Raw genomic sequence first — 27,966 nt, 5'->3', positions numbered from 1 at the left:
ATAATTTTTAAGATTATCATGTAATGTTATTCAGAAAAAGAAACTACTTTTGAAATTTTTAATTTCAGGCCAAATAATTACGAGTTTTGCCTTTATGAAATATCTCCACTTAGTTTAAATTCCCCTCACAGGAAAAGAGTACCTGCTGGTAACTTTTCCTTTTTCTGCAACTTTACCACTACTGTAAATGTGGGCTAGTATGCACATTCATTTTCTCCCCTACTTTGATCATATTTTAGTTTTTATGACTCTTAACACTGAAAGGTCAAATAGCTTCTATTGAGAGTTCAGTAAATATACGAATTTTCTTTACATTTTTTTGCTTTCATTTTGGAAGTACAGCATTTCTTTTTTCAAGATGACAGAATTACTCTAGATAATTACAAAATTTACACTCTAAAACACAATTATGTGTATTTGAGGACTTACAACTTATAAGTCCATTTTCCCCATCTGCTTTTTAAAACAGTAGTAAAAAAAAAAAATTCAATACTATGTAAAACATAGATTCATGCTACCCAGAGTAATAAAACTAAGACATTCAGAGAATAGTTTTCATTAGTTGTCATGATCTGGTGCTGGAGTCTTCTGTACTGTGTAAAACCTAATTTCCATTAATATATGATAATCATTTGTTTGATATTACTGTGTGTATTTACATAATGAATACTAGCATCACTGTGTACCCAGCAAGAACATCCTCATGGGTTTACAGTAATTGCACAGTCAAGGTAGCCTATGAACCAGAATGTGCTGATCTGGTTGGCAGGAAACGAGGACGAATCAAATGGACCACCATGTCTCAGACTGAAACCTCAGATGTTCCCTGCTTTGCCACAAAGTGATTACACAACAAGCTTCAAGTAGCTAAAGGGCAGAGCACGACTGCAAACCAGTTACTTGGCCAAGCCTGACGCCCTATGACACATTTTGGAACTGTGGTGGTTGAATTAAGGTCTAAATCTAACACTGAGACTATTGCAACAAATCAGACTCAAAAACAAACAAAATATTTATGTGATACCCTGACACTGCTTTTTTTTTTTAACATCTTTATTGGAGTATAATTGCTTTACAATGGTGTGTTAGTTTCTGCTGCATAACAAAGTGAATCAGCTATACATATACATATGTCCCCATGTCTCCTCCCTCTTGCATCTCCCTCCCACCCTCCCTATCCCACCCCTCTAGGTGGTCACAAAGCACCGGGCTGATCTCCCTGTGCTATGCGGCTGCTTCCCACTAGCTATCTATTTTACGTTTGGTAGTGTATATATGTCCATGCCACTCTCTCACTTCGTCCCAGCTTACCCTTCCCCCTCCCTGTGTCCTCAAGTCCATTCTCTACTAGGTCTGTGTCTTTATTCCCATCCTGCCCCTAGGTTCTTCATGACCATTCTTTTTTTTTTTTTTTTTTTTTTGCGGTACGCGGGTCTCTCACTGTTGTGGCCTCTCCCGTTGCGGAGCACAGGCTCCAGAGGCACAGGCTCAGCGGCCATGGCTCACGGGCCTAGCCGCTCCGCGGCATGTGGGATCTTCCCAGACCGGGGCACGAACCCATGTCCCCTGCATTGGCAGGCGGACTCTCAACCACTGTGCCACCAGGGAAGCCTTTTTTTTTTTTTTTTTTTTGGATTCCATATATATGTGTTAGCATACAGTATTTGTTTTTCTCTTTCTGACTTACTTCACTCTGTATGACAGACTCTAGGTCCATCCACCTCACTACAAATAACTCAATTTTGTTTCTTTTTATGGCTGAGCAATATTCCATTGCATATATGTGCCACATCTTCTTTATCCATTCATCAGTCGATGGACACTTAGGTTGCTCCCATGTCCTGGCTATTGTAAATAGAGCTGCAATGAACATTGTGGTCCATGACTCTTTTTGAATTATGGTTTTCTCAGGGTATATGCCCAGTAGTGGGATTGCTAGGTCGTATGGTAGTTCTATTTTTAGTTTTTTAAGGAACCTCCATACTGTTGTCCATAGGGGCTGTATCAATTTACATTCCCACCAAAAGTGCAAGAGGGTTCCCTTTTCTCCACACCTGACACTGCTTTTTAAAAAGTAGAATTCAAAATGGAGGAAAGGTTAAAAGAAAAACAAAAAAAAACCTTCAGCAACTTAAAGTTGAATTTATATGGTCATATTATTTTCAAATATAGTTTGTAAGCCTCTGAAGTGGATAGGTAGTGAGGAAAGAAATGCAGCAAGTTAGAAAAGCCTGGTTTCTAGGTTATTACTGATACCTAAGTGGGATGGTTCACTGAAAATCACATCAATACAACTTCTTAGTCTGGAGGGAAGTGATCTCATCTAACATCTACTTTGATGTAAACTTACCTGTTTTAAGAGTTGTCATTCTGTCTTTATAAACTTTAGAAAATAATCCTGAACTCTAAGAACTTGCTGAATATTAGTTTCACACTTCACTACTATCTAGAAAATGACCTAACGTAACCTAAGACTCCTTCAGCAAGTGAGCCTTAGGCTCAGAACCCGCCCCACCTGCATGTATGTGTAGAACAGAGATTTTAAAATTTAGGTTACAGCCTAATCATTAGGCAGATTTTGAAATTCAAATGGCTAGCTTGACATCTTTGAATTTAAAACCAAATATCTTATTTTAGTCTTTTCAACTACATTAAAATTTGTTCTAAGATTTCTTAAACAAAAGAGAAAAATATAGCATGAACATTATGGTGAAGGATTCCAATAAGCTTAGTCTGGCCACAGCACAGAATATTCTATTGAAAAGAATTAAAGTGGGCAAATAAACCCAAAGAAGCCTTAACCCTCCCCAATTCCCTGTAACAGACCAATAAAAATCAAATAAGTACCTCAAATAGAAAGGTGACATAGGTCTTTCATCTTCCTGTGAACTGAAAGGAAAATAAAACTTGAATTAATATAATTCCTGTTAATATCATAACATCTCAAGTTTACTAAAACTCTGTTCCACCTATCACAATTTTTCTTTTGACACATTAGAGCTAATCTCACAATGGAGTAGGGTTAGTAAAATATACCCTACCTTGGACCTAGCCAAGGTCAATTACTTCTTCAAGGGAGACCATCAAGAGAGGTTTCTTTCAAGATTAGCCCAAGGCAAAAGTAATTCACATCACCCTTTGAAGAGGAAGTTTTTTACTACCCTATTCTACAAGCCCAATCCAAGTATTCATATATTACACATAAACCCTTAAAATGATTACATACTCAATTATCTCAATAAAGCTAATTACAACTCATTAACATGATGATGAAAGTAAGACGCAGCCAACAAAATACTCCTGTTAAGTGTGTGCTGCCCTAGCAATGAAATGCTAGGGCATCAGTAAACAACACTCATGCTCTTTGTCTTCTATAGTTACGCACAGTATCAGTGAGGGTGAATAACATGAAAGGACACAAATGAAACTATAAAAACGAGTTTAAGGGACTTCCCTGGTAGTGCAGTGCTTAAGAATCCGCCTGCCAATGCAGGGGACATGGGATCGATACCCGGTCCAGGAAGATCCCACATGCCGCGAAGCAACGAAGCCTGTGCGCCACAACTACTGAGCCTGCGCTTTAGAGCCCCTGAGCCACAGCTACTGAGCCCACATGCCGCAACTACTGAAGCCTGTGCTCCACAACAAGAGAAACTACCGCAATGAGAAGCCCGCACACCAAAATGAAGAGTAGCCCCCGCTTGCCACAACTAGAGAAAGCTTGTGCACAGCAATGAAGACGCAACACAGCCAAAAAAAATAGTTTAAGTTCCTCAAACAGCACTGAAGCAATATGAAGCTCAATATAAAAATATTTAATTAAAAATATAAAATATATACTATAGTAAAATATTTTTCCTTTCTTCTACATGTTTTTTTCTTCTGATAAATGACCTCGAATCAATGAATGAGTCTCTTCCCTTCAGGGTCTATTGGAGTGGTCTTTAAAATTTTTGATTACACACTCATATAAAAATTTGCTTTTAAGCAGCTACTCACCTTAATATATGACTAAGTATCTATTTATGTTAATTATGTGCATCATTAAACAGATAAAAGTAGAAATGTGAAGTATCAGAAAAATTAAGAAGCACTAATATTTTCTTCTTGTACCCCTGTGGTATACCACAAGCATCATTGATGAAAAGAGAAAAATTTGCTTCAGTTGGTAATATTATCCTGGCAATTACCAAAAATCTTATTACAAGTTATAGTGTACACACACACACACACACACACACCCCCCGTCCTGGAAGTTGAAAAGGTCTTAACATTTTAGTTGCAAGATGGCACATAAAATATGGCATACTATTTCTCACTCTCTCATGATTTTGGTTTCCAATGTCAATATCGCTTAACTATTCTAGTGTTTATCTTGCCAAAGATTTTGTTTGTAACTGATTGTGCCAATTCTTCCTAAGTGAAAGGTAAGTGATAGATCAGCTTTATTCTTGACTCTAATGTTAATGGGCTGAAGGCAAAGCTTGACAAGTTACAGGCACTAACACCTGGGAAATGTCCAGGTGTCTTGGGAAGAAACCACCTAGAGCAGCGCTATTACAGTAGTGACTACTTTAAGCCAGACTGATACAAGGGGCTTACACATTTGACTTCAAAATAGTCCTTGAAAACACTGAACAAATTATAAACATGTTAGAATTGGGTTTGTTTCCTAATCAAGGGTTCAGTGTCAAAAAGTACTAAGTGTGACCAACACTGTGCAAAAAAGGCTGCAACAAAAAACCTAGAATGATTTTACTATTATGGGAACATTGCCTCCATGTGAAACCCAGCGGGGCCTATGGGGCTCCCAGGCACAGAGGCCTTTTTGTTCCCCATTTCTTGTAGGCAAGACTCCAGCCTCCATGACCTTCCCTGAGTTCCAAAGGGCAGATTCCAACAGTTGCAAATCAAGGGAGGGGCAGCCAGGAAACCACCTGAGGCGACATTGAAGGGCCCAGAGAAACTCATCAGGATTAGCAGACTGACCACCTGAGACCCTGCACACACCCTAATCCTGTCAGCAACCCCACCCTTTTGAAACTCTGCAGAAGAAAGAAGAATGCAGGATGGTTACTGCCTTGATCCTAATTGCATACCCCTGGACCACAAGCCCTGACTATAAGACCTCTCCCTATTCCCCAGGGAGGGGGGCACAGTTCTTGAGGTGCTAGCCTGCTGTGTTCCCCTCTTTGCCTGGCAAAGAATAAACCCACCCTTTCTTTCTCCTCCAAAACGGTCTCTGTATCTCGTTTCGGCATCGTTGTACGGGGAGCCAAGATTTTGGCCACACAAGTGTTATAAAGTGAGCACTGTACTAAATACTTTTTTGCCCAGAACAGATCCTTAACTCTGACATGTAACAAATTATCATGAAAATCAACAAGGGTACTTTAGTGAACATTCAATGAGCAATATGGTTGGTTTTCTTAGAATTCAGGAGTGCTTTGGGAGATGATTTAATGGTACAGAGTTCTGAACACAGCTGTTCATGTGCTTTGGCTAACACTTTTTGTGTGTGTCTGAGAATTTCCTTGTAGCCAACAGAGGCAATCAAAATCAATCTTTTCTTTCTTTGCACCTTCTCTCCCTCAGACACTTATTCATCAGCCAGGTTCTATCAGGTGCTTGACATTAATTATCTCATGTAAATCCTCACAAAAACCCTCCCTGGTACTTGCCCCTCCCTTGAGAACAGCAGGCTCAGAGCGGGCACCCAACTTAGCCAGGTCACACAGCTAGTGATGTGCAGACAACAAACACACTTTTGTTGTTTACTGCCTTGCCTTCAATTTTAACTTATCAAAATATTATGGAGTGAATGTCCTCATTCTGGCACAAGATCTTGTGGACTTTATAATTTATAAGCTCCATGTCATGCTTCTGATTATAGCAACTCTATACCGACCTTAGTCAAAGTCCATTCACAATGCATTATGCCTGATAGTGCGTACAAGGTGATTAATTTATTAACACGTATTGGCACTATGTCAAGAATGTCTCGATAGAAACACAAGTTTTTAATCATGAGCAACTATTTTTCAGGCTGCATTTGTATAAGGTAAATTTGTCAATGAAAGACAAAATCAGAAATTCTTAATTTGGATATGTCCCTGAATTCTGAGCAGTTATAAGTGTTCCAAAAAAGAAAATGTAAGCACTGTTATTTAAATGAAAAGAAACAGACTCAGTAGTAGATTTGCTTAGTCAGTAGCAGCAATCCATGCCCAGTACCCAAGAAGAACAATATAATTTGAAAAGAAAATGAGGATAAATAATTAATTTTGACAATTAGCCGATTTCTTTTTTCCCTTTCATAAAAGTACCCTTGCCTGGGGTTTAGTAACGTAATTGACAACAGTATAAATTATGAAACAACTAAAGCATTGATTTCAAATTGATTAAGTCAATTAATTCTAAAAATCAATTTTATGCATTGACTTTAAAGGCAATTTGAAGGAAAAATTGCCAAGGACAATTCTTCCAAACAGAACAGAGAAAATAAACTTTTCCATAAAATTTACACACTGGAATGCAAAACATTTGAAAATATCACCACTTCTACCTCTGTGCAGAATGAATATTGGACTATTATTACATGTCCCCAAACACCTATTTATAGAGATATTTATGCCTGTTCCTAGCTTTACATCAATCTCAGACATGTCCAATGATATTAACCGAGTTGTAATTTTTTTCCTAAATTTTAAATTGAGAATTAATTCAGATATACTTTCAATTTTTTAAAATAAGCACATGTACTGTGAATGAAAAGGGGAATGTGTGTCATGAAATGAAGCCAATGACAAACTGTAACAACCTGGAATTCATTCAGTTTCCTCCTTGGTTACTAGTATAAACCCAATGTTTTAATTATTTCCTGTTTGCTGACTCAGAATAATAGCCAAGTTTAAGCACCTAATTAGTTTGCCTTTTTTTTTTTTTTTAATTTAAATACATTGAGAGATTTGGGCAATCACCTCATGTATGTCAGGTCACTGGGTGCTTAATGTCCTCAGACATGGGGTATTATAGTCTCTCAAAACAGCTACCTGTGGGAATAACATTTATCAAGTAGACCCAAGTAACAGTCCAAATCTAAGAAGCTACAACTGAGAAGGGCAATAACAGACAGGAGGGTTTTAGTGGGGGCCCAACTTATCTTTTTTTTTAACTTAATTTTTATTTTATGTTGGCGTTTAATTGATTTACAATGTTGTGTTAGCTTCAGGCCTACGGCAAAGTAATTCAGTTACACATATACATATATTCATTCTTTTTCAGATTCTCTTCCCATATAGGTTATTACAGAATACTGAGTACCGTTCCCTGTGCTATACTAACTTACCTTTTTATGTGGTTCAACATTGGTTGAACACAAAGGCACATGAATGGATGACACCTAGATTTACAATCTCTTCCTGAGCTGCACTCATTTCTAAACTGAAGCCACAGAATGCAATCCCTATCAATTTAATTACACAGCAAGCTAACCGAAATTGTGAAAAGCATGGCGTTTTCTGTGTCTAAGAAAAGCCAAATACTGTTGGGAGAATTCCCAGACTGAGGTATTCAGAACGGACACTCAGTTACTGGATCAAACCACCATTCCATTCAATTCCCTTTTGAACTGTCCTGATAAATGTTCCAATTAGTCCAACTTTCTAATTGGTTAATGTGGCTGGCTACCCCCAAATTAACATAATCTGCATATTGAGCTACATACTTTAACTACATTTTCAAGTGATCTGAGCTAGGAGAAATAGTTTGTAAGTGTTCCCTGGGTACTGAAAAGTACAGCAAAATAGGTAAAGGCTAAGGATTAGGTTCCATTCATTGAAAAAACTAGAAAAACCGTCTACTGGGGCTTAAAAACAAACAAACAACAACAACAAAAAAAAACCACAAACAGCCAAGGGGAGAGAGAAAGGGAGGGCCAAGTGAAAGGACAAAATTTAAAGTATTAAGTAAACATTTTCTCTGGAATTCAGGTTTTCCCCTCACGTTGCAACAGAATGTACTAAGTGGAAGAATTTTCACAGATGAATTTTCTTGGAGGACAATGAGGTGAGTGAAATTAGCACATTTTCTTTCCTTCCTTCCTCTGTAAAATATAAAGTGCCATACTGGAGCCTTTTGATTTATCCACAGTCTCAGGCATTAACATTCATAACCCTCCATTTATAGCATTTATAACCCTCCATTTGGGGTGTGATGTAGCAGCTGGCATTCTGCTGTTCAGATTTTTGGTTCAGCTCCATTCAGGAACACGGTAGAAAACAATCTCCCTGTTCCTTTTGGAAAACAAATCAGTTTTGGAAAGCAGATCGGTTCGTAGCTAAGGGTTTGCCCCTGTAATTTCAAGGGGCATTTTTGTAGATGTATGTATACTTCTTTACTATAAACCCAAGCAACTTTGTTTCCAGTTTTATTATTTGTATGTTGTAACTAAGAATGCAACACCTAGCTGCCAGTAGAAATAAAAACAAACCATTGAAGTTCAAGAGCAAATATGTTTTCCTGACCAAAGGGTAAATGCAAAGAGCTGAACTGTTCATGTTCACAGGACTAGAAATTTTAGCTAACACGAAGAGGTATTACACTTCGGAAGCAAAACCAATCAGAAGACTTCCAAACATTTACAGCTTTCCCCCCAATAAGACAGGAAAATATTTCTACCATTTTCTTGATTGCTTAGTAGAAATTTGATGAATTGTGTCCCTGCAAAAAGACATGCTGAAGCCCTAACCCCCAGAAACTCAGGATGTGATCTTATTTGCAAATACAGTCTTTATAGAGGTGACCAAGTTAAAGTGAAGTTACTGTAGTGGGCCCTAATTCAATATGACCAGCGCCCTTATCAACAGGATATGTGCACACAGGGAGCACACGTCGTGAAGATTGGAATTGTGTTGCCACAAGCCAAGAACTCCAGGAAGCGAGGAGAGAGGCAGGGGACAACTCATTCCCCAGGTTCTTTAGAGGGAGCACAGCCCTAGTCAACATGTAAATTTGGGACTTCTGGCCTCCAGAACTGTGAGACAAGAAATTGCTGGTTTTCTGGGCTACCCTGTTTGTGGTACTTCGTCACAGCTGTGCTAGGAAACTAATATATCTACTAAAAAAATGTTTCCTTCCCAAATCCGGAATTAAGAACCTGACGAAAGTGTCTCTATCTTACGTAAAGGTTGTGCTCTGGAAATTCATCTGTAGGGATGCTAAGACTAGAATTTCCCACACTGACATGAGGATTCTATCTCCAGGCCTGTACTAACCTCTCGTTCAAATAAACTATCCTCAGTAAGCAGTCCAGAGTCAGTGTTTTGAAAAACTTTGGCCACGATCCAGTTAGAAACACATTTTACATCATGATAGTACACAGACACATAAAAGGGACACATTTCATAAAATTATTCTTACTTTGGATATTTTCTATTTTGTTATACTTCGCTTTATATAAAACACTGGTCACAACCTGCTCAATTGGTTTTATGACCACCAATAGGTCATGACCCACAGGTGAAAAACGCTATGCTAAAAACACATCTCCCTTGCTTGATGTGTAATTAATACTCAGTGAATGTTGCTGAATTAAGATCTATGTTCTCATAGGACAGAGAACAAACACTTTTCTTCTCTGTCCCACTGCCAGAATCAGCTCTGGGCCAAAGAAGTACAGATTTTGTAGAGCCTGGATGGCACAGAAAATCAGGGAGGAAGCGGGTCCAGATATGCCCAGCAATGGGCGTGAGAATGTCATTCTAGATGACCGTGGTGGAGCTGACAGAGGATTTCCAGGTCTCTCTCTCTCTCTCTCTTTTTTTTTTTTTTGAATTTTATTTCATTTTATTTATTTATATATTTTTTGAATTTTGAATTTTATTTATTTTTTATACAGCAGGTTCTTATTAGTCATCCATTTTATACACATCAGTGTATACATGTCAATCCCAATCTCCCAATTCATCCCACCACCACCCCCATCCCTGCTTTCCCCTCTTGGTGTCCATACTTTTGTTCTGTACATCTGTGTCTCTATCCAAGTCTCTTTTAAATATTCTTTTCCGGCTTATATCACAGGATGGTGTCAAGGAGACTCAGGGACCCCTGGTTTTTTTTTGTTTTCTGTTTTTTTGTGATTCCTCCTTACTTTGTGACCACAGCATTCTTTATCACCTATATTTTGGTCTCTTCAAGTCAAAGAACTATTATACTTTGAGGGAACTGGGGAGCATCTCATTCTAATTCAATCCCTCTACCCAGCTAGTTCTACCCACGGATGCCCTTCTGATGACCACCTCTCAATCTCTAGGGAGTTGGAGGGGGGTGGTGAGGGTGTGTGCTTGTCAGGGAAGGGGATTAAAGTTTTTAAGCAGGGAGGGGTGGGATTGCTTCACCTACCTCTTTTGCATCTTTCCCTACAGTGAGAAGGTCAACAGGAAACTATGACTACCTGTGGACTGGCTGACACAGCCAAGAGCCTCACATTCCACTTTACAGGGGATCCTGGCTGGAGATGTGTTTAGAAGTCACAGGACAGAATCCTCATGCCTGTTACAATATTTAAGTTGTATTAATAGGCCAACTGCTCTCCTTAAAAAGAAAAGTTTATCCCTTACCTCCGCACGTGGTCAATCACCAGACTGTGTTGATTTCATCTCAGAAAGAGACAAGTCTTCTGAATCTGATCTTTCCTTTCCATTTGCACTGCCGTAGTCTTTCAGAGGGGCAGTACTCTTTTTCCCTGCCATCCAGAGCAGTTTACCCTTAATACTCCCACCAGATTTATCCCCCTAACCTAAAAGCCTCCCTGCTTCCCCTCTGTCTTTGGGGTAAGATCCAGATGTCTGAACCTGGCGCACAAGAGTCCTCCCAACCTCAGGGCAGTGAGCCTCTGCCGACCTCTCACTGTACTTTCATAACTCTGTCTGTACGTGCTGTTCCCTCTATCTTAAATGTTTCCGCCACCTCTCTCTGCCTGGTAAATACTTCATCTCTCAGCTCAAATGTCATCTAATCTGGGATGCCATCTCCATCACCCTGGAGAGGGGAGCGGCTTCTCCCTCCAGGCTCCCGGACACTGCTCACAGCCATAAGCCAGTGCTTAGCACACGACGCCGCAATTCCTGAGTTCGGATGCTTGCCTCACCTCCTGGCTTTGTCTTTATCTTTGTCCCACCAGCACCTAGCAAGGTGCATTCCGGGGGCTCAGTCAGTGGCTGTGGAATAAAATCAGCATCATCAAGACCATGCTGAGTGCTGACACTACCGTGTGATGACCTATTTTTAAAACATACACTGTTTATAATTCGTAAAATTAATTTTGCTAGCTGGAAGCATTCTCAGAGAGTTGTGTGTTGATTAGTTTAAGTTATCTTCTTCCCTGCGATCCCAAACTGAATGGAAGTGCAACCGTGCCATGGGTTTTCTCCCGCCCTTATTTAGAAAAGAAAATTAATTTTCTCCCACTGCACAGAGGGGAAGCTCTGCCATTGTGCCAGTGATATAAACCCTGTACTTTCTGTCAGGTACAGTGAGCCCAGCAAAGGATTCGTCCAGGCAAGGCAATGTTTGAATATGGCCTTGCCACATACTCTATCTGTTTGTTCTGGCTTGAGAGCAGGAAAAGAAAATTTTTTTTACTTCATTGCAAACCCAAAGGTTTGGGTGGAGCTTAAAGAAATTTTTGGTTTAGTCACAAAACTATTTTCAATGCAGCTGGACGCTCTGATTTGTTTTTGAGATTCTTGTTCAGCAAACTGATGTTTATCATTATTACAGACACAGCAATATCGCCTTAGGGAGAGAGTAGCTTAGAATGTAAAAACGCAGTAACTTTCTTTTTGAGGGGGTTGATATTAGTGGACAAGAGAATACTTTTAGAACATTAGCAAATCAGTTAAAATGCTTTCTAATCTTTAGATACTGAAACAAAAGCAAAAGAATAGGGGGATACGTGCAGAAGGGAAGAAGGAAACAGGAAATTGTTTTTTTTTACTAACTTCTTTCAATTATTACCTTTATTATAACATTCTGAATGGTAGGTATATAATTTCCCCAGTCGTTCACTCTGAATGCGGATTTCTTGAGGCAGACAAAACTGTGCAGAAAGCAATGCGAATTCGCCTGTCACCTTCCAGCCAGTGAACTCTCCCCCTGCCAGAGGAGAGCCCTGCACAGAAAGATGAGTCAAGGACTTGTATCTACACTGCCATGATTTTACACTGGTTTGCAGGAGGACGAGTGACCGGCGAGTGTACGAAGGTTGATGTCCACCCAGGCTTGAGCTCTGTGAGCTTCCAAAGCCACGGGCCAGTGCTCATTCGGCCTTTTTTGAGTGTCTACTACTTATCAGAGCCTTTGAGAGGGGCTGGAGATACACAGGCTATTAAGATATGGGCTCAACCTTCCCAGAATTTATAGGCCAGCCGAGAAACAGAAACTTGACATTTGACCATTTTCATAAAAAAAGGGATCCAGAGCTACCATGTACTGAGAACTCTCCCTAATAAGTCAGGCTTTGGGCTGAGAGCTTCACGTACGTGATCTCACTCAATCCTTAGTGACATCTTTGGAGGAAGGTATTACTCACCAGATTTTTCAGAGAAGAAAAGTAAGTTTTAGAAAGGTTAAGCAACTGGTGGAAGGTCACGGAGCCAGGCGGGGCTGAGATTCACATCCTGAATCTCGGGTCTGTGGAAGTCAGAGCTCCAGACCTTGAAGTCAGAAGCTCGGTGCAGACCCGCAGGTTGGGGGAGCTTAGGGGACGTAAGTGACACTGGGAGTGAATTGTGCGGGTCACACTGGAAAAAGATAATGGATAGGAGAAAAGTTCTCCAACAAAGGCAGAGGATGTGTGAAGGCGTCAGGAAGCACTGCAGGGGTGTGCCAGGCGAGGGCACTAGAGGAACTGAGAGAGACACAGACAGACACACACACGCACACACACACACACAGAGGCAGGCACTTGAGTTTTCACCAAGTCAAGGAGTTGAAAATGAAGGAGAGTCCCTTACAAAAACACACCATAGTTTATCAATGGGCTCCTCTGGCTGGCTTTTGGTTCCTAATTTGTTTCAGGGACTATTTTAACCTAGACAGCGAAGTTACATGTCTTCCCATCGCCATTTTGCTGGCAAAAATACTGAGGTATCATCTTAAGCTTTTCCTGAACCCTACTTAACTTTTTCTAGTGTTTTGGTTCCAGTCAATGTGATCTGAGAAAAGCAGTTCAGTTCTTCATTTTTATTTCTATGAAGTTCAAGTGTTCTGATTTTTATTCTTATATTTGATGAGAAGATACCATGCTTTCCTGACCCCAAACCTTAAAAGGTTTTCATAGAATGCATCCTGTGTCCCTTCCCTCTCCCCTTACCCAGTATTTTTATTTCTTTTACTGGGGTCACTTACTTTAAAAAATCAACTTCTAGGGCTTCCTACTATTTCTTTTTACTACCCTCGTCCCCACTATTTCCCATCAATATATCTTTCTTATGCAAGAAATAAAATCAGTTTCCACATCTGGTTTCTTGATGATCTGTTATAATGTAGTATCTAGAAAAGGCAAGTCTATAGAGACAGAAAGTAGATTAGTGGTTGCCTAGAGCTGGGATAGGGGCTTGAGGGCGGCTCTGGTCAGTTTGGGCTGCTATAACAAGATACCACAGGTTGGGTGGCTTCAACAACAGAAACATTTACTTCTCACAGTTCCAAAGATTGGAAGTCTGAGATCAGGGTGCCAGCGTGGCAGGTTCTGGTGAGAGCTCTCCCTGGCTTGCAGACTTCCACCTTCTTGCTGTACCTCCATGGATGGAGGTGGGTGGGGAGACTGTGCTCTGGTCCCTTCATCTCCTTGTAAGGGCACCAATCCTATCTTGGGAGCTCCACCTCCATGGCCTCATCCAAACCTACTTACCTCCCAAAGGTCCCACCTCCAAATACCATCACACTGGGAATTAAAGCTTCAGCATATGAATTTTGAGGGGTACAAACATTCAGCCCACAGTAGGGATTGAGAGCTAAAGAGCACAGGGTTTCTTTTTGGGTGACAAAAATATTCTAAAATTGACTGTTAGTGATGGTTGCATAACCTTGTGAATACACTAACAACCACTGAATTGTATACTTTAAGTAGGTGAAGTGCACGGTATGTAAATTTGTCAACAAAGCTGTTACTAAAAAAGTTATTTCTGGTTCTTGTTAAGGGAGGAATAAATAGTGCTTTAAAAAGGTTTCATATAGTACGAACTGTTTTTTGGCAGTTCATTCTATCATCACATAAATATATAAGTATTACAGGAAAAACAGGGTAAAAAGTTTTGAGAGTTTCAAGAAATTTGATTCTATGGTATTTGCAGTGGTACTTCCCACAAATCATGCTTTAGGTCACTTTCTACTATTCATCCAATACAATGCAATGGTAGAGCATCACCTTAAGTGTAAAGCACTCTTGCTTCAAGGAATTGAAAGATAATGCAAGTGTAAGAGTAACAAAATCAAAAGAAAAGCAATATGCTACTACTCTTTACATGTGACTAGTTATCATTTACAAAGAACTATACTATTCTTTAACTACAAAATTTCTCCTCTAAGTAAGTGTGGTGGGTATGATCATCCCATTTTATAGGTGAGGAAAATGACCTGCCCAAATTCACATGGCTAATTAGCTGTCAGCGTCTGGATACGTTTCTTGATGGCAAGTTTACTCTCTTTCCATTGCTTTCCCCACTGTTCAGGGCTGACTCTCTAACGCCTCTCCTTTTTTCAGTGGCTTAGACAGGGCGGTCTCTGTACAATTTAAGAATATCCTCACCTTACTTCATACTATCTTCTTTATCTGGAGTAATTAGCAAATATTTAAACTCCAGAGGTACCGCAACCATCATGTGAGAGTAGAGCCTACAGAGGTCTGTCTCGTTCTCAGTGATTCTTGTTACCACCAAATACAGACCACGCTGGTGATGCAGTCTAAGTGCAGACAGTCAACCCCAGAAGGGTTAACCCAGACTTGAGGCGAGGCAGCTTTTAACTCCCTTGTAGACTGTGTTTGTGGAGGGGGGGAGGGCGGGGAGTGTAGGGAGTGCTATCAAAGTGCCAATGAGTTGGGAATAACACGGGTTTAAGGGATAAATTAACTGAAGGAGTCACCACGACAAGCAGTAGGGGGCTCTCTAACACCACCCAGGAGAATCACACGCAGGACCATCACTGCCTGGGTTGTTCCCTGGTTAAATCCCACATCATCCCCACGTTCCCAGTGTTTACTTGTTTGCTAAAGGACATTCTAAAAACCAGTGCTCAGAAAGACCAGATGAATTCTGCTGATAAGAAGATTCAGTGCAATGTTCCCATGCTGGATCACTGATACATGTTAACTAATCCTGTTGCTATAAACCTTCTTAAAGAGCCGTTGCAATTTAGAAGTATGGTGTGTTTCCCCATCGTAAAATGAATATTCAGTAATGTATGTTGAATATCATAATTTGCTAGGTAAAGTAACGAAAAAGAGAGTTACACGGACATTGTTCATCTCAGTTTCCCATTTGGATAAATAAACCAAGGCAAAAAAGGGATGCTAAACACGTGAAAACAGATGTCAATGCATTAAAACCAAAGGAATCTAGATTAATCACGAGTGCTCTTAACGTCATCCTCCATCATTTAGTCTTTGTGGGTATAAGGTGAGTTAGTGACTATTTGAAAGTTATGCTAGCAAATCAGAATTCTGCTGTGAAGTTGAGAGTTTTGTCATAGACATAAGAGTGAAGACTTTATTTCTTAGCCTACTGAAGTCTTTCTATACATAAAATGGAGATCCTTACCTACAGATTCATAATCTCTAAGGAAAAAAAAAACCAATGGAATATGAATCATGCAAACAGTCTGAGGTCTAAGTAAAGCCTAGAGTCTGATAAAACATACTATCTCTTTAGTGACAGAAGGTAAATTTAATACCTGAGAAAAAAACTTTTATTTCAATTCTTGATAGTTTCTCTACTTAATTATGATATTATTTTATTTCTTTGGAATAACTTTTTCAGTTGGCAAGAATACCCATATAATGCTATACGGTGCAAATATTTTAGTATTTCTAAAAATACTTGGGATAAGTTAACCATCTCAAAAGACATATAAGATCCATTATTAATTTAAGCCATTTGAAGTGAACTTTAAGAACTGAGTCTTTCACTCTATAGAGGGTCACATTTTCAACAGTCAGCCTCTGCAGTTTTTCTACAGATCATGAGTTTCTGCAGAGTTACTCCCACCCTGGAAAGTCTGCAGATTACATTAAGTTGTAAACAGATAGCAAAATACATTAAAGCGAACGCAGGTATTTATTTCATTCTTAGCCTTTGACCTCATCTGTTAGTCTCATCTTAGTTACAGATAAGCAATAACAGATTTATCTTCTACATACTTTCACAACATGCTAAGAAAGGTTAAAAAGTCACTCATGGGAATTATAAGCTAAGTAGACACTGAGATGCAAACGTGCCATCTAATAAGATCATACGCTTATATGAAGTTACATAGGGTAATATTATCCACACAGGTGCATCTCTATTATTATGCTAATTATACCCTCCATGACTGGATTCACCACAGTAATGTAAGTGTAACTGTCTGGTAATGTGTCTGCATCCTCACTAGCATGTGACACCTCTGAAGCAGAGTTGTGTCTTAATTTACTGGCAGTACAGTGTAGTGTTTGGTCATAAAGAAAATATTAAAAAACGCTGTAAGTATGTTTTGTTCTAATAGGTAATACCGACCATCTAGTAAATGAAAGCATCAGTTATGACAAAGACACCTCACATAAGGTCCTGATATTAAATATGTTACTTGGGGATGTTGAGTAGTATAGTGTTAGCATCTTACATCTGAACACCTGCTGTCAATGGCTTTATACAAGCTATACTCATTAACCAGAGTTCAGATCAGTGTTTCTCTGTGTGGACCATTTGTACCAGATTTGCTTTCAGGAAGCTTGTTAAAATGTTGATACTTTCCCTGTCACACCCAGATTCAGTTTCAGTAAGTCTAGGGAAGGAAGGCAGCAGGAAGAAGCTGATTTTTTAAAATAAGGTCCCTAGGTAATTCTCATGCACCTAAAGAATGAGAGGCACTGGCCTCTCTGCTCAATACAAACATGAGTGAGCATGAGTTTCTCTAACTGATATTTAAAGCTATTCTTTCCCTCATCCTCTTTTCATTCATTTTCTAGCCCCTCGGTGCTCTTAAAGAGAAGGGAGCAAAGCATTCATCCCATCAGCCGGCATGTGCGCCACGAGGCTCTGCAACTTCCCTGTTCTGGGCGGGATAACAGTGCGGGCAGTTGGCAACAGTCATCTTTACTAGAGGGTCACAGAAATCCTTAGCCCAAAATGTTGAATTGGGCTTGGAAGAAGCCATCAGATATAGGTACAGGAAAGTGATCTGCATTAGCATTTAAATTCACAAGAGATCCATAACGAAGTGAACACCACAAACCTACCGGTTCCTTGCCTTCACGAGGTACATAATCACAGGCAGACACAGGCTGGAAGTGAGGATCGCAGGGTAATCAATCAAATTAAACTCTCAGAAACAGGGAGACGGTGAATGCACTGATCAGCAGTCTTGAATGCAAATTCAAATTATTCCTCTTACGTAGGTTTATTAGTAAGGACTAACAGTGCAAAATAATTTTGGAGGAAATTACGCTGCTTCTATTTTAGCTTTCATCAAGTTAACTCTCTAAACGATATTTTAGCTGAATAAAGATCTGTTTGCTTCTTAACAGTGATTATATCACGGAGCAGCTTATTACAGAGTTCAGTAATAGCCGATATGCTTATCTAGAAAGAACTTGCTTAAGACACTTAAGAACTGACACCATTATAAGAAAAAACAAGGTTCCAACTTTAAAGTTGGAAACCAAATCAAGACTCCAAAAAGTGTACATTAGTTTTTAGTCTCTTGCAAGTTTCAAGCATGTGGACATTTCCACTGAATTAATATAGACAAATTTCAGATCTATCCATAAATCACTCTGTGCTCCCTTGGGTTGGGTTATCAATTTTAGAAAAGGAATTCAAGGGACACCCCCATCAAGTTCCCATTATAGTGCACTTGTCCTTACAGTGAAAGGAAAACAACTACACCGTTTTATCTCACAGGGTCCATCTGCAGGAACCATTTTCCAAACGAACACTCAATTTTTGTATACCTTATTTTCATCTTAAAACATGAACATCCAGTAAAATATTGGTGGCATGGTTTTTAAAAATAAAATTCATTTTTTTGTCTGGGTTTTTTTCAATGTTATAGATAGACCACATTCACCATTTGACTTTTAAAATCACTTCCACTAACAGTTTCCTTAAAGGAAGCATTTACATGGAATCAAATGCCACTGCATGTAGAGCAGGTGCAGCTGAAATAGGATAATATGATTGGCAAAAGTAATTCTAAAAATCCTAAAACACGATCTTGGGCAACTCAGACTTCCTTCAAGCCTCAGTTTTCCTGCTGTGAAACTGGAGGGCTGGACTCCATCACCGCGGAGGTGACTTCCAGCTTCAACATTCCGGGACACCTTACTCACGTATTAGTTCACCAGCAGTGTTCTTTTTAACAAGCCCTTCGTTTAAATTTACCTTTTTCTGCATTGGTATAATAACTCTTCCACCTCACCCTCCACAATCCATATTACAATCATTAATGAACAGAACAGAGCCTTGCGCTTAATCATTCTTACAGAGCAGTTTTTTTGTTTAAAGATGTCATCTGTGTAATAAACCTATCTGGAATTATTCATGGGGAAATAATAACCTTAACGTTTATGTCCATGTATTATTAAGTACTTATTGATAGAAAATCCTTGCCTAGATCTGAACTGCAGCAGAGAGGGCTCCTAAGATGCATTTTTAAAAGGTCTTTCGCCTGTCGACATCCTTCAAAATGAGCTTAGAGCTCACCGCGGCTTCACAACATTGCTAAGAAGCTGACTCAGTTTTATTTTAAACCTGCTCGATATATTCTTCACTTTCTGTTTTTCTTCAGATGTCAAAGCTGTTTTCTTATGTTTACTTTCATTCAAGGAAGGCAATAACTGAACAGACTCATCAAGTGAAGAAGATGACATGCTGGGCATAAGTGTCAGCAAAAGAAGCGATCAAATAGCTACATTTCTCTGGTCTTGTGGAAGCACATTGCGCCCAAGGAACTCTACACAGTTTGCAGCGGACTACTGAAAGATGCCAAGGATTGGCAAAGTTACACGGTTTTGAAACATTCAGAAAATACAGAAGAGAAGAACAAAACCAAATAGAAAAGCATACTACCTTTGCAGGGGCATGATTTCACAAGCCATCCTTGTCTGGAAATTTGCAAGGGACCCTCACAACTGTCTCTTCCGCGCCCAGCAGGGCGTCTGTACGGGGGGGCCAGGGTGCAGTGGCTGAGCTGGGCTGGGGGCGTGAGGCTGCAGCTCACCGCTGGAGAAGCAACTTGCTCTGCAGTCAGCCAGCGTCCTGCTGTTCTCAGCCTCCAAACTTCTCCGAGCGGAGCTACAGTGCTCTTCGATCGCTGCCTCTCCACATTTCCACCGCAGTCCACTCTGACCTTTGTTCCAGGGAAGCAGCTGAACCAGCCAGCCAATCAGAGGACCAGCTGCTGCAGGGCTTAAAGGCGCTGCTGCTTTTGCTGCTGCTGCGGCTCCTCGGCGGGCTTGCCTAATTCTGGTAACTCGAAACTCTCCTCTGAGCCCTTCCACAGACGGGCTTGTCCGTCTGGGGAAAGCAACCAATAACTGCAGCCAAGAGCAAAGGGTCCCTTAACTTCTCAACGTTACAGAGACTGCCAACAAGGAAATCAATTTGTCAAGGAAGGACACTGCCTCCGAAACGAAACGTTTCTGTGACAGAAGGCATGAGCTATGTTCAGTCTCCTTTCTTCCTTAAAAAAAAAAAACCAAACCACTAGCATTGGAAGGCGTGACACTTTTCTAGAAGGCACACAGGCATTCTTCTAGACTCCTGCCCTACCCATATTTATTTCCTGCTGATGTCTGTTTACATTGCGGTGGTTACTAGTCACTGGTGACATCTCCCAAGGCACATAGCTCTCATTTCTGGGGAGAATACGCGTCCTAAGACTGCCCACTGTCTCAAGGGATCAAAACGGCTATTCCCACGGAAGTATTTCAACTGATTATTTCTGTTTATCCTTGTAAAATCGAATGTGTTTATTTAAAGAGTCATTTTCCTCTAAGAACACCACCGGCATTTTTTTGGTTGGTTGGTTATTTATTTATCGATCTTTTTTCGTTTTTTTACAGGTAACACCAAATCAATTTCTCATAAGCTCTGCTGAATGCCTGTTAATTATCCAGCTCTCCCTTAGTTTCCCCTTCAGTGTGGAATACTAAAGTGTTATTTTAGGAACATAATGGTTCATTCATAGGTTTCAAACACTGCAACAACAATAGTAAAAATATATCTTAATAAGATTTCTTTCATATCATAGGATGTGCCGAAGAGTTACAACAAAGCCCAGAGCGCAGCTTTTAGTAGAAGAAAGGGCAGAAAGCTAGAGTCCATGCCGTTCAGAAACAGAGGGGGCTGGTACCACCAAAAAAGTATCCTTCTCCCCTGTATTTTTTCCCAGATTTCTTACAGATCACTCATAATTCTGAACTTAGAACACGAAGTCTTTTGTAAGCGTCTGCTCTCCTTTGCTATACCTGCTAATAAAAATATTTCACTGTCTGACTAAATCCTCTATCATATTTATGAATATGGATTAGTCATCCTAAAACTTATATTCAGACATTATGATAGAATATCAGTAACTAAAATCAGCCTTTTAAAATAATGGAAGTTAAGTCCAGAACTTACTTTAATTGAAGCTGTCAATATATTCTTTGTTTTGATTCTAGATTTAGAAATACTAATTGGATTTTCCAGTAACAGTAACTTAATTCTATATATTTGCTTAAGTTTTTTATCTTTCAAAAATGCAACTTTACATCTTGCTTAACACTTCAATTAACTTGCTGAGTTAGGAAATCACTATTATATATCATAATATCTATTTTATTGAGGAGTAAACTTGGTACTAGAAAATTAAGTAATTTGTTCAAATTCACATGGGAAGTTAGTGGCAGAACAGAGACTGGATTCAGAATTTCTCAGGTCTGCTTCAGAACTCTGCTATATAGCATAGTGCTTACTCTGTTCTACATGAGTTTTAAAAATATTTCACAAGTATTTTTAGAAATAGTTAAAATTCAAATGACAGGAATAATATTTTGTCTTTTCTAATTTTATGAACACATCAATACTACTACATGGCTAAAACAGACATATGAGTTCAACAATACAGGACCCAGCATTTCAGAAATATGTTAAACCAAACTATAATTTACATTCAATACATACTAGAGGTAAAATACTGATGAACAGGGGCTTTTAAATTTAAAATCTGATTCCACATACATTTCCTGATAATTTAAGTCTTGCTATCAACATCCCTCTAACATGCCATATTACTAGTTAGATGTCAGTGGTCATCTCTGAAAATCGCCTAACACTAGAACTCAGTAATTAGCTGCCCCTTCAAGTCTCTATTATTTATTTATGACAATTCCTCCTTTTTCTGGTTTTTGGTCGATTTGGGGGGCATGAATTGATGATCATTTTTGAATTTGTACCTGGACCGCAGCTCCTCCTCTCAACTACACCCCCTTGCCAGAGTCCTCGATCACTGGAATAGCTTTATTACTCTACGTCCCACATCCTCACGTCAGTTCTTCACCGTCAGCCAGCAGCGCACCGCTCCCTGAACCCTGCTGGCTCCAGCTTCTCAGACTCTGATACCCTGCCTGCATGTCCTCCGCACGAGCCCCCGGGGATGTGCATCCCTCATAACCGCCCTGCCCCTGCCTCCCCCATTCCTCCTCCTCAGCTACTCAGCTCCGACCGTCCATGTCTGCAGTGGACAACCTGCACCCAGACCAACTAAGGTGCAGCTTTAAAAAAGGCGCGTTCCTGGCTTTCCTCAGCATTTAGTTACTTCTAAAAAGAGGTTCACTAACATCCCTGCTTCTTCACCCTGTATGCGTCCTGCCCGCTGCATACCCTACTGCCAGGCTGCTAAAACACTGCAAAAGGACGTCACAGAACCCTGGCAACAGGGTAGATTAAAATTTCCTGTTGTTTAACCTTGGCCTGAACCTCAGTACTCTGGGGCAAACTTTGTAGTTGTCTTTGACTGATTTTTGACTACTTTCCCACAGAAACTATTGCTGACCTTCTCCAATGGCACAAATCGGAATCTCTCTCTCGGTCACTAATTACCTTGCCTCCTAAATTTACTAAGAAAGTCAAGATCATCAGATATGAGTGAGTGCCTTCGATCGTCTTTGCATTAGGGGTTGAAGTACCACCACCGCCCCCCGGCCCCCTCCAAACACACACACACACCTTGCCTCCTTCTTTTTGACTTCTTCCTAGCCTAGGGGAACATGTCCCCACTCATAGGACGCAAATTTCTTCTCCATGTATTGGATCTCGTCATTTTATCTTTCCTCAGGAAGAAGTCTCATCTCTCCTCCATCTTAAATCTGCCCCCTTCCGACAGGCACCTAGATAAGTGTCCCCCAGCCTTGAAAGCTTTTCCTCGGCAGTCCTACCCTCTGGTGACGCAGCGCCATTTCCCTCTCCTTCCCCCTGACAGGCTCCCCAAAGCCCACCTCTGCTGCTCCCACTGCTTCAGAAATGACTCCTCCGCCCCATGCCCATGGACTTCAGACTCCACCACGTTTCTGAAACTGCTTTTAAGGCCACCAATGCTCTTTTGGTCACTAAATCTAAATGCTTTGTCTTAGATGCCTTTTTACTCTCAACTTTTCGGAAACACCCACCTTCGGTTTTCCAAAAGTCTCTGGCTCTCTGTGAGCTTTCCTGGGAATTCTCCAAGTGTCCCCAGTCACTCCATCCTCCTTTTAGTTCATCTGTCTTTCCTCCTGTCTTACGTCCTTCCTGCCTCACCTTCCAGCCCCATATCTTTCAATACAGGCATTCTATCAGGGCTTAATAAACTGCGCTCTGGAATTACGCTCCTAGGGATTGGTCTCTGACTCTGCCAGACAGGCAGTGTAAACTGGGGCAAGCTGTTTAAAAGCTCTGAAATGGCTCTGAGTAATCAATGAAATCATGCATGTAAAACACATAGGATAGTTCCTGGCAAGTAAGTGCTCAATAATTATTAGTATTATCTCCCTAATCAACATTTTCAAAGCCTCGTATTATCTGATTCTTAAACGTCTCCTCCTCTCCTGGCCCCTCTTGTTAATGATGTCATTATTCTCTTTATGAATCAGATTCAAAGCATGAGTCGCCTTTACTCCTCCCTTTCCTCCCCTTAACCAAATCTGTTGATTGTCCTGTCACGTCTCTTTAATCAGTAGGCCTTGGTCATCTGCAGTATCATGATAACCTTCAAAACGATCTTTCTGCCTCTATTCACTCTATCCCCAGTGAATACATTTTCACTATGAGAGTGAATTTTCTGCTGTGGTTGTGATCTGGTCACTCACTCCTCTTCTCAAAAGCTTCAGTGGCTCTCAGCTACCTCTTAAATGAACCCCAGTATCCCTCTCCAGTTCAGCTGCTTATACCTCCTAAGGAAGCCACTCCAGATGTACCTGGACACTTTTTTCAAATCTGCTCTGAACTTTTCTACCCCAAACATTTACCTTTTGTCTGGAGTATTTTCCCATCCCATCTTCTCCTGGCAAAATTCTATGTATACTCAGGCTTAGGCCAGATGGAACAAATCTCTTGCCCCTTTTAACTCAGATAGCCCTTTGCAGCTCTCATGATATTTATCTTTTTTTCCCCAGCACACTATTTTATTATTATTTGAATCTAAATATTATCTCCCTATTAGAATGTAAGTTCTCCAGGACAAGAATTGTATTTTTCCTGCAGCCATTACACAGAACAGACACTCAGTTAAGTGCTGATTGAATGAATTGATACATCAATCACTCTTCACCAGAGACTGAAGCATAGTTCCTTTAATTAGATTTTAACTTATCAAGCAATATTTCTACCCACATTTTAATATTTCCCATTGTAGGCCTACACTAAAGATAAAGTAGACACCTCTTGGAGTTTCAAATGAAGGATAATGATAACCAATAATTGACTAAAGAAATAAACTATTGGGGTTATACGTTGATGTGCAACCACAGAGACGCAAAAAGTACGATTCTATCCAAAACTTTCAAAATCTTTTAAGCATTTTACATTATCCAATTTCTCCTAGTTTGTTTATTTCCTTTTCTACACTTCAGCTGGCTTGCAGACTTCTAATTTTCTTACATAACTTCTTCAGCAGATTCCAAGTGTCTGGCAACATGAGTTTGTACTTGTGCTATCAAGAGCAACAACTGCTCCAAAAATGATGTGGCTTCATTTGTTTTAATTTCAACATCAATTTGAAGCAACCAAAGAACCAAGAACGTTTCTTGGCCACATGAATTTGTTTTCATATATTGTTTTAACATCAGATCGATTTGTTTCCTAAGAAAAAATATGTTGCAATAATTTCTTTCTTACAAGTTTGGTAAGGAGGTGCTTCTCAGGCAAGGTTTCTTCCTCATATTTTCTTATCAATCTTTATAAATTGCACCAAGAAACAAAACCTTCCACAAGATGCTCGCATAGTATTCATAAATGGTAATGAACAAATCTGACAGGATTTTCATAATCACAAAGCCAGGATTTTCGGGGCACATATAATTTAGATATCCTGGTACTGCTGCAAAGGATCCTGACTAAACTTGCTCTCTGGCAATCTGGGTTAGAACACTAGTGAATTTCAGGGCTCATCAGCGGACATCATCATCACTGACAGTAGCAAATGTCAAAAATAAAAGAGTCGGGCGGGGCTTCCCTGGTGGTTGAGAGTCCGCCTGCCGATGCAGGGGACACGGGTTCCTGCCCCGGTCCGGGAAGATCCCACGTGCCGCGGAGCGGCTAGGCCTGTGAGCCATGGCCACTGAGCCTGCGCGTCCAGAGCCTGTGCTCCGCAACGGGAGAGGCCACAGCAGTGAGAGGTCCGCGTACCGCAAAAAAAATAAAATAAAAAACAACAAAAAAAGAGTCGGTGGGAGAAGGAACTGCAAGGGCGGTATATGTAAGGCAACCAGCACTTATTGAGAAGTTATGCTGTGTTCATTTTCATAGATGTGGAAATGAAGAACTAACTTGAGCACACAGCTAATAAGTGGATGACATGAAGCCAGCATCTGAATACCACAGCATTTCCACCATACGAAAGCTTTTAAAGATGATAAAGTGTTATACTCACCCATCAATAACACACATTATCAACTGGCTATAGGAAATAAAGAATCCTTTCTTTTGGTCTGAGTTTTACATTTTTTTTTTTTTTTTTTTTTTTTGCGGTACGCGGGCCTCTCACTGTTGTGGCCTCTCCCGTTGTGGAGCACAGGCTCTGGACGCGCAGGCTCAGCGGCCATGGCTCACGGGCCCAGCCGCTCCGTGGCATGTGGGATCTTCCCAGACCAGGGGCACGAACCCGTGTCCCCTGCATCGGCAGGCGGACTCTCAACCACTGCGCCACCAGGGAAGCCCTGAGTTTTACATTTTGATGAATGCATATATATTAAATAAGGTCTATACAGTCTAATAATGGCTGTCTGAACCAAAGACGTACAGTGGACCGCAACAAACCTCTTTTGCTACTCTGAGCCGACAGTCAGAGAGTGCATGTGTGTTGTGTGTTGTGTGTAGTGTGTGTGCTGTGTAACGGTAGAAGCCAGCTAGAGTTGCAGCGGGGGAAGGAAGTGGTTGCCATGGGGTGTTGAAGGAAAGAGAAAAAAATAGAAAACATGGAAAATCAAGTTTTCAGTTGTATTAATTGTATTCCTCTAAGAACACTGGAACTGACAGGTAGGCCGTCAGTTGATTTTTCTTTTTTTTTTTGCGGTACGCAGGCCTCTCTCTGTTGTGGCCTCTCCCGCTGCAGAGCACAGGCTCCGGACGCGCAGGCTCAGCGGCCATGGCTCACGGGCCCAGCCGCTCAGCGGCATGTGGGATCCTCCCGGACCGGGGCACGAACCTGTGTCCCCTGCATCGGCAGGCAGACTCTCAACCACTGCGCCACCAGGGAAGCCCTGGTCAGTTGTTTTTATGTAAAAAAACCACAAACCTACAGTATTTCTTAACTCAAAGAATTATTATAAAACCTCATTAAAGATTTATTTTAGAAAGCAAAACAGTAACATTTAAAATAGGTTCATGCTAATAGGAATACGGAATTTCTAGTTAGGTAAACTATTTTTCTTCAGTCACAGCAGAAATGAAGATGCTTGCTTTACTTAAGGCCCAAATAAAAATAACTAATAAAATCAACATAATTAACATGTTTCCTCACTTATTTATTAGACTTATTTAGTATATATTAGAAGACTACTGGAAAAAATCCCATGGGGATAGAAATTGTATAATTGTTTTTCCAGAGACACACCTCTTTAATTCTAATGATGAATCTTGCTTTTAAAACGGTGTATGTGGTTATTTCATTAAGACGTATCTGATTGGCCTTTGCCGAGCCTACAATGGCACACAGGGTTCACTTACTCAGGTTCTAAAATCCTGTAGAGCCGCCGTTGGGGGCAGAGGAGAAGGCTGCAAACAGTGAGGCAAGGCTGAAAGTCCTCCAGAGCTGGAGAGGCACCACTACTCAGGGTTCCCCTTTCCACCCCACTGACTCCTTGATTTCACTAACTGATTCCAGTGTTCCCAATATGAGTCAAAACCTTCGCCAGAAAGACTGAGTAATGATTTCAAATCAAAAGACAAGTAATTACAGTACATACTCACGGGGGATATGGCCAATATTTTATAAAAATTGTAAATGGAGTGTGATTATTAAAACTGTATAAAAATAATAAAAAGGACAATTAGCTGTAATTTATGGCACATAAATACAGTTATATAGAAATTCATACAGAAGCTCTATTTTTTCTTAAAAAAGTGAATTTCTTCTAACAACAGAGGGACTGCAAGTTCTTCATAAAAAATGGTTAAAAATAAATTCTTTGAAACAACTTACATAATTGTTCTCCAACTTTCTGGGACAGTGAAAAATCCACATTTTTGCCAGATGGAATCTCAGTTAGTGATCACTGCCAATAAATAAATGCTTGAGCACATTTTCCTGGAATGGGACTCCCTGGGCATGACTTTCTCCAAATCTCCCTCAGGAGCCCAGATAATAGTGTTTCTGTTCTCACAAAATAAGTCATGTCCCACACAACAGCTGCTACCACACCTGAGATCAGCTGCCTTAGACTGTCCCAGTGACCCTTCACCCTGTTAAATGGTATTTCCTGGCAGGGGAGAAGCAGGCTTCAGTGGGGCTTCCTTAGAGAAATGTCAAAACTGGTTAGTGTGAGATGGTAACTGATTGGTAATCACAGCTGACTCTGTATCCCTCAAACATAAAATAAACTCTTCAAATTTCTGAGATATGAAATACTTAGCATGAGCACAAAATCTCTCAATGGCAATACACTGGCTGATAAAATTAATTTACTTTAAAGTGGCATGCTTTGCTCTCAAGCAACTCAATAAATGAATAAGCGGAAATATATTAAGAAGGAAAGTGAGAGGAAAGTGATTATTTGTATCACCAAAAATAGGTCACATTAAAAAAAAATCACACAAATAAAGCAAACAAATTAATATAACAAAACAGAAACAGAATCACAGACATGGAACAAATTAGTGGTTACCTGTGGGCAGAGGGAAGGGGGAAGGGCATGATAGGGGTAGGGGATTAAGAGGTACAAACTGCTATGTATAAAATAAGCTATAAGGATATATTATTATACAGCACAGGGAATATAGTCACTATTTTACAATAACTTTAAATGGAGTATAA

The 27,966-nt window shown here is 40.3% G+C and overlaps 1 protein-coding gene across 3 annotated transcripts in view; it reads right to left on the bottom strand.

The window, feature by feature from the left end:
* FAM13A (family with sequence similarity 13 member A) overlaps window positions 1-27,966 on the bottom strand; it is a 329,977-nt gene that overhangs the window by 80,420 nt on the left and 221,591 nt on the right. For 2 of the 3 annotated variants that reach the window (XM_082611404.1, XM_082611405.1), the window contains one exon: window positions 2,848-2,889. In XM_082611404.1, the coding sequence (XP_082467530.1) occupies window positions 2,848-2,889 (42 nt within the window). Of the gene's footprint in view, window positions 1-2,847; window positions 2,890-19,328; window positions 19,587-27,966 lie in introns of those variants that run through there. The other variant, XM_082611406.1, reaches the window with a different exon arrangement.

Source organism: Mesoplodon mirus (assembly GCF_964341445.2).
Source record: "Mesoplodon mirus genome assembly, chromosome: 2".
In the NCBI taxonomy this organism is placed as follows: domain Eukaryota; kingdom Metazoa; phylum Chordata; class Mammalia; order Artiodactyla; family Ziphiidae; genus Mesoplodon; species Mesoplodon mirus.
This window is presented reverse-complemented; position numbering and strand designations above follow the sequence as displayed.